At 45.5% G+C, this 6,459-nt stretch overlaps 1 protein-coding gene across 1 annotated transcript in view; it reads right to left on the bottom strand.

Moving 5' to 3' along the window:
- The window catches only part of TGFBR1 (transforming growth factor beta receptor 1), a 51,606-nt gene extending 45,385 nt beyond the window's left edge, over nt 1-6,221 (bottom strand). The window contains exon 1 of the mRNA XM_036260432.1: nt 6,130-6,221. Within this exon, the coding sequence (XP_036116325.1) occupies nt 6,130-6,214 (85 nt within the window). The 5' untranslated portion in view covers nt 6,215-6,221. The remainder of the gene's footprint in view (nt 1-6,129) is intronic.
- Nucleotides 6,222-6,459: the final 238 nt, after the last annotated feature.

Consider the following 6,459-nt stretch of genomic DNA (forward strand, 5'->3'; position numbering starts at 1 on the left):
ATAATGTAAGAGAGCTGAAAATAATCTTGGGTTAGAACCAATGTCATCAAAATGTAGTTATCACCTAAGCACTGCTCACCTGAACCCAGGAACAAATGGACTTAAAAGGTCTTTTGGCCCAGCCAGTATGGCTCAGTGGATTGAGCGTCATCCCATGGACTGAGAGGTCCCAGTTTGATTCCTGTTCAGGGTATGTGCCTGGGTTTCAGGTTCAATTCCCAGCAGGAGGCAGCTGATAAATGTTTCTCTCTCACATCAGTGTTTCCATCTCTCTTTCCCTCCCTCACTCTTTAAAAAAAATCAGTAAGATCATATTTAAAAAGAAAAAATATTTTAATTTTTTTAAAAAAGAGTCTTCTGGAAATTAACTAGTACATAGTAATAAAAAGCTTTTGTGCTATTCTACTGCTACTATACAGGGTTGGCTCTGAGAATTAAATGAGACAGAGCAGGTAGAATGCCTGGCACATTCTTATAATATATTCCTTTCAGATTGATAAAGTGGTGCAAGGACCACCGAACCTTCAAGAAACGTCAGAGCAGCCTGTGGGTACACCCCGCAAGTAAAAAAAAAACATTTTTTTTAAAGTTAGAAATCATGCTCTATAATGTGTAACGCTCTCAGACTACCAAAATGAGAAAGTGGCTTTACAAAAAGCCAGATCTAATCTACAGAACTAGACCCACAAAAACCAATCAAATTTACTTCACTCATTAGTGTTTGAGAAAATGTTTATCAAAGGCAAAAACCTACAAGTGGACCAGTCACGAGTTTATACCAAAAGGGGTAACCGCAGGAAACTTACCTGCATTATCTGGGCCAAAATCATACTGGATTTAATTCAGAGCAGCAGTAAATCTTAATATTTATGAAGACTACTTGGATTTGATATTGAGAAAATTCAGGTAAAAAAAACGATTAAATGTTATCCTCTGTATTAGAGTTAGGCTGGGTCAAGATAGACCATAAATTTTAAGAAGATTCAAAAGTTTTCTTAAGCCAGTTCTGTGTGGGTCAAAGCATGAAAATCCCTGAGAAACATGCCAGTATCTGCCCTCAATTCCAGAAGCAGAAAGCAAAGATGTGACCCAATCACATGATATCAAACCATAGTCCATCTGTTCTGAAAACTTGTATTATGTAAGACATGACCAACAAAGAACAGCAAAAGGCACGTGGTTTGTCAACATGCTCAGGGGATCTGTGGTTTGGAGAGACACATCCTTTCTCACATCAAAAGGGCCTTCTACAGGAAAATGGTATTTTCAGAACCCACTTCATTAGACATGAACATATCTGATGCAGCGTAACAGTTCAAAAATGGTGTGGAATTCAGATAACTGTTTCAATGAAGCCTAGAAGAACCTTTCAAAAAAGGCTCTCCCCACAGGAACAAGATCTGTCTTCCTCTTGATTATTTTGATCATGTCAGTTCCCCATTTAATTTCAATAACAAGGTAGATCATCTAAAATTCTAAACCTAACCATGTACTGCAAGGCCTTTCAATGACATCCCATTTCAATTAACCTCAAAACTGTTTCACCATCTTGCAAAGTATGATAAGCCTAGTTTCTCAACCAATAAGCACTACACCAGATTCTTTCATCAGCAATATAAAAAAGATACTGACGTTCTCTTGAGGACATTATAACTTGTAATCGTTCTCTATCCCTCCCACCTACAGAAGTCACTTTTCTTAAGTTTTCTAAAATTCAAGATAACTTCATTTAGGAAAGTCATTCTGGCATGGGCAGTTAGACAGACATGAGCCCTAGGTGCCTAGCAACAGACAAAACTGGGAAAACAAGGACCTACTCCCCAGGGTAACCTTTCCTTCCCTAGAGTATTACTGGTCATTCAGTTTAGAACCCCGATCTTTCCTATCACTGGTTATGCAGTTTGGACACCCCCCCCCATCCCACACCTCCACCTCTGACATGTCACTAACATGTGGATTAGATCCCCTTAGAGGGAGGATGAACAAGGGGGCCAGAGAATAACCCTTAAGCATTAAGCCCCCAGGACAACAAGGTTCTGACCAGCATCAACTACATCTAGGCCTCAGTTGTATTTCAGCTCCAGGGACAGAATAGCAGGCTCAGGGACAGATGCATTGACTAATGACCCCCTATCCTAGTGCTGACCAATCAGTGGAGACCATGACCCTGAGAGGACACCCTAAAATCTCCACCCTTAAACGCCCTTAGGACAGAGGACCCAGTGGCCCTCTCCCCACCTCTTTTGCCTTGGTAACTTGTTTCTTGAGCCCATTTCTTCTATGGCTCGCTTCTTCTACTTCAGTGACTTTCTCATAAACTTTCTTATATAGTTTGAGTCTTGGTTGAGATTGCTGAACAGAGGTCCAGTCTGACTCCACTAGTCAAACACCCGGTGCTGTTGTTGCTGCCAGCAACTCCATTAACCCTGTTCCCACCACCCTCCTCCCTCAAGTCCTTCACATTTTAAAATGCCATATAGAACACATGATTTGGAATCAGAAAATCAAAGTTCCTATCTCAGTTTTGCCTGACCCTGAGATATTTACTTACCTCTCTGTCATGTTTTCCATGTATAAACTGAAGTGACTTAATGACTTTCACCATTAAAATGCCTAATCCTGATGGGCATCCCAAAATATTATTCTCCCTCACTTATCCCACTCACAATACCTTTCTGATTTGTTTCCAACCACTTATTACAGAGGTTTTAGAATTGAGAAAAAAATAATAGTAGTTAATACATCCAAATCACAGCACAGAATAAGGAACTTAACTCTAAAGAGTAACCTGCCAGCCAGGCAATAAATGCTTTGGTTTCTGCACTGACGTAGGCCCTGGGACAGTTAGGGGACACAGTTTGCAAAGAGAGCTTAGCACTCATCAAATCCCCCTTTTTGCCCATCCAAATCCTAGCCACCCTTCAAAATCAGTTTAAGTCCTAAAGTGGTCAGGAAACCTCCCCCAATTACTCCAGCCTACATTAATCATTCCCTTCTTTGAATACTGATGCCTCTCTGCAGGGAGTGATATTAAAAATATTTAACAACTGGCACCACAATGGTACCAACCAATCAGAAAGGATATACGGCCACTGGGAACTGCTCCGTGAACATCTATTACTACCAATACCAAATAGCAACCTCAAACTCTAAAACAACTTTCTCATTTGATGTTCACAATCTCATGAATTAGGAAAAGTAGGTATCCACCCCATTTTCTGCTTAACTAGAGGTGAAGTTGGGACTAAAAATCAAATCTAATAGTCAACTGCTTCTTTCACTATACACAGAATATACATTGTTCTGAATATACACAGAATTATCAACTAATATTGTATAACTATTACTATACCAGTATATTACATGAATGCTCAGTCAAATGGAACTTATTTAATCAACAAGTATTTAAGTGGAACTGAATATAAAACACAGTGCTAGCTTTTGAGAGCATAACGAAAATAAAAGGCATAACCCTGGCCCTCTGGTTATCTATATCACATTCAAGAATATAGTTAAAATAGCAGTGCAGGATGATAGAAATAGGCAACAAAAACTGAAGTGCTGTACAGTTCAAGGAATAGAGCACAAGAAGTACAGGAAGTCAGGACTGAGAACTTCTCTCCTCACTCTCAAAAGGGGCAAAATTAAGTATATAGTGAAAAGACTGAAAGTCAAGTCACAGGGAAAACAGAAATCGTGGGAATTGAGGGTTTGCAATAGAGTTTGAGAAGTGTTGGATAAGCAGAAATGGCTCTAATCATAAGCCTTAAGTGCTGCTCTAAGAGCTGAACACAAATGGGAAATCTTGTAAAACCTTTGTAGGATGGCTGAAGAAGATTAGCTCAGCAGTAGCCTACAGAAAAGCCTAGAAGAAACACTGGAAAGCAACTAGATTTGAGGGATAACAGGAAGGACTAAACTGATAGATGCATACAAAGAAAGAGACATCCAAGAGGTATTAATATAAAGAAGAGTTGGGTTTTAGGCATGTTTTCAAAGAAAAAAGTTATGAAATGGCAGAAAGGAAGTAAACAGCATTCTCACATGAGATACACATATAGAGATAGTGGTACTAAACTGTGTACTAGGGATCAGGAACCAATTTCCCTAGAGAAATCTATGTTGAACATAGCAGAAGCTGGGCAGAGAAAAACAAAACTGATACCCAGTTAATAAGGAACTTTGAGCTCTTAAAAAGGAAGACAAATTATAAACAGAAGAAGCATTGAGCTTTTTCAGCATGTATAAAAGGATGGACTAAAATATCAACATAACCAACAAGGGCAGGAAGACCAGTTGAAGTAGTATATACTTCGGTGTATTAGCACCTGAATCAGATTTGTATTATAATGTATGTCAGGGTAGTTTGTAAACTCCAGAGCCTGGACTAAGCAATGCTCTGTAATTGAGCATTATTCCAATACTATTACTTGAATCCATGAAAACTTTGTGTGCTAGGCTACATGGAACGGAATGAACTGTTATTTGAGTTAACAGTGGTGTGGAAATGTAACTTACGCTTGAGGCATAACTATATTGATTTTCCCACCTGTCCACACATTTATGTTGCCCTCCTCCTTAGACCAACGTCAAAAATATTTTGTTTCCCCTAATGTAGGCCTAATGTGAGGGGACTCCAGGAATGTACTAGGAGTCAGAAAGTCAATCTTGTTTTCAAACTGTGAGGGCAAAATCTAAAAGTGAATAATAAAGATCAATTGCTCATTAGAGGACTGAAAAGACAAATGGACTAAACCAGACAGGTGTACAGGCTTTGGAAACACTGAACCCTGGGTGCAAATTCTAACTCCAGCTCTTGGTAATTGAGTTAAAAAACAAACAAAACAAAACAAAAAAAACCCCACCTCTCCATACCTCAGTTTTTCACGTATAAAATGGGGCAAATGCTAGGAGCCCTGATTGTTATGAGGATCAGATAACGTACTTTGGTGTACTTTTTACACATCTACATCAGAGTAAGCTCTTGGTAAACAGTAGCTATTACTAATAACTGGCCCCCTCGGTCCTGAGTTTTTGTTTTTAAAAACATCTGTTATTCAATTTCAGAAGCAGAAGAAATGTCATTTGACTGTATTTTAGCTGCTAACACTAAGGCTCTACGATTTCGTTGTGAATATTTTAGTGTGGATGCTAACCACGGTTTTTCACTCCTCGGTGGTAGGCCATGACCACATACTCCGTTCCTGATTTAATATTTTGGAAACCGGAGCAAAGCATTCTCCCTTGAAAACCAGCTACGCAGACGACTGATTCAAACTAACTGTCACTCAGGAAAAGGAACCTCACTAGCGATGTTACTTCGAGGAAATAAAAGCGTGTGATCAATTCACAGAGCCATTCCCATTCAAACATTCCAAACCCAGCGGAGTGAACAAAAGTTCAAGTTTCTACTACGAAAACAATCCGAAGCCTTCTGGTGGCTGGATTCACTTCAACACTTCCCAGGCGCACGAAGGAGACATTCCGCGCTCTCCGCGCCTCGGGCTCCGCACACAAAGCTCCGCAGTTCCTCCTCCGAAGCACCGCTGGCTGGAGAAGCGGCCCCTCTCGGCGGGGCGGCCCCGCTGACCCCGGGCCCACCACACGCCGCCCCTCCACCGCTCAGCGCTCACAGCCCGCGCGGGAAGCCTCCTCCAACTCGGACCCCAACCCCGCCCCGAGCCCCGGGAGCCTCGCGCACCGACCCGCTCCGGGTGGGGCGCCCGGGACGCCGCCACACAGCGCTCTGGCAGAGGCCAGCCTGGCCGGCCTCGCACCCCGGGCCCGCGCCCACTCGCTCCCCAGAGGGCAGCCCCCGACCTCGGACGGCTCCCGCAACGCCACCGCCCCCGGGGAGCGAGAGCGGGGTCGGCCGCTGGCCGCCAGGCACGTCCACCCGCGCTCGGACACACGCCCCCGCCCCGCCTCCCCACCCCGCCCGCAGCTCGCGTGGCGGCAGCCGCGCCGGGAAAGCCCGGCCCCGGCCTGGGCGCCGCCACCTGCGCCCCCGGCCCCGCGCCATGTTTGAGAAAGAGAAGGAGCGAGCCAGAGGCCGGGCCGGGCCCGCGCACCCCGCGGCCGCCCGCCAGCCCCGCGGCCGCCTGCCAGCCCCGCCGCATCGCCGCTCACCCGTCGCTCCCGGAACCAGCGTCGCTGCGGCCGTCAGCATGAGGAGGAAGAGCCGGGGACACGGAGCAGCGGCCGCCGCTTCCATGGTCCCGCCGCCACCGCCTGTGGCCCGGCCCGGCCCGGCCGCCGCCTCGCCTTAGCAAGCCTGGCCTCGCCCCACCTCCCCCGCGGCGGCGGCGGCCTCGCTCCGGCCCTTTGTAACTGCTCGGGGGCCGCGCCTCCATTGGCTGCCGGGCTCCCGCCGGCCCCGCCTCCCGCCCGTCTGCGAGCCGCTGAGCGGGACCCAGCCCGGAGCCCCGCCCGCGGGTCCTCGGGGCGGCCAATCCAGAG

The sequence above is a fragment of the Molossus molossus genome, unplaced genomic scaffold (assembly GCF_014108415.1).
Source record: "Molossus molossus isolate mMolMol1 unplaced genomic scaffold, mMolMol1.p scaffold_m16_p_14, whole genome shotgun sequence".
NCBI lineage: Eukaryota > Metazoa > Chordata > Mammalia > Chiroptera > Molossidae > Molossus > Molossus molossus.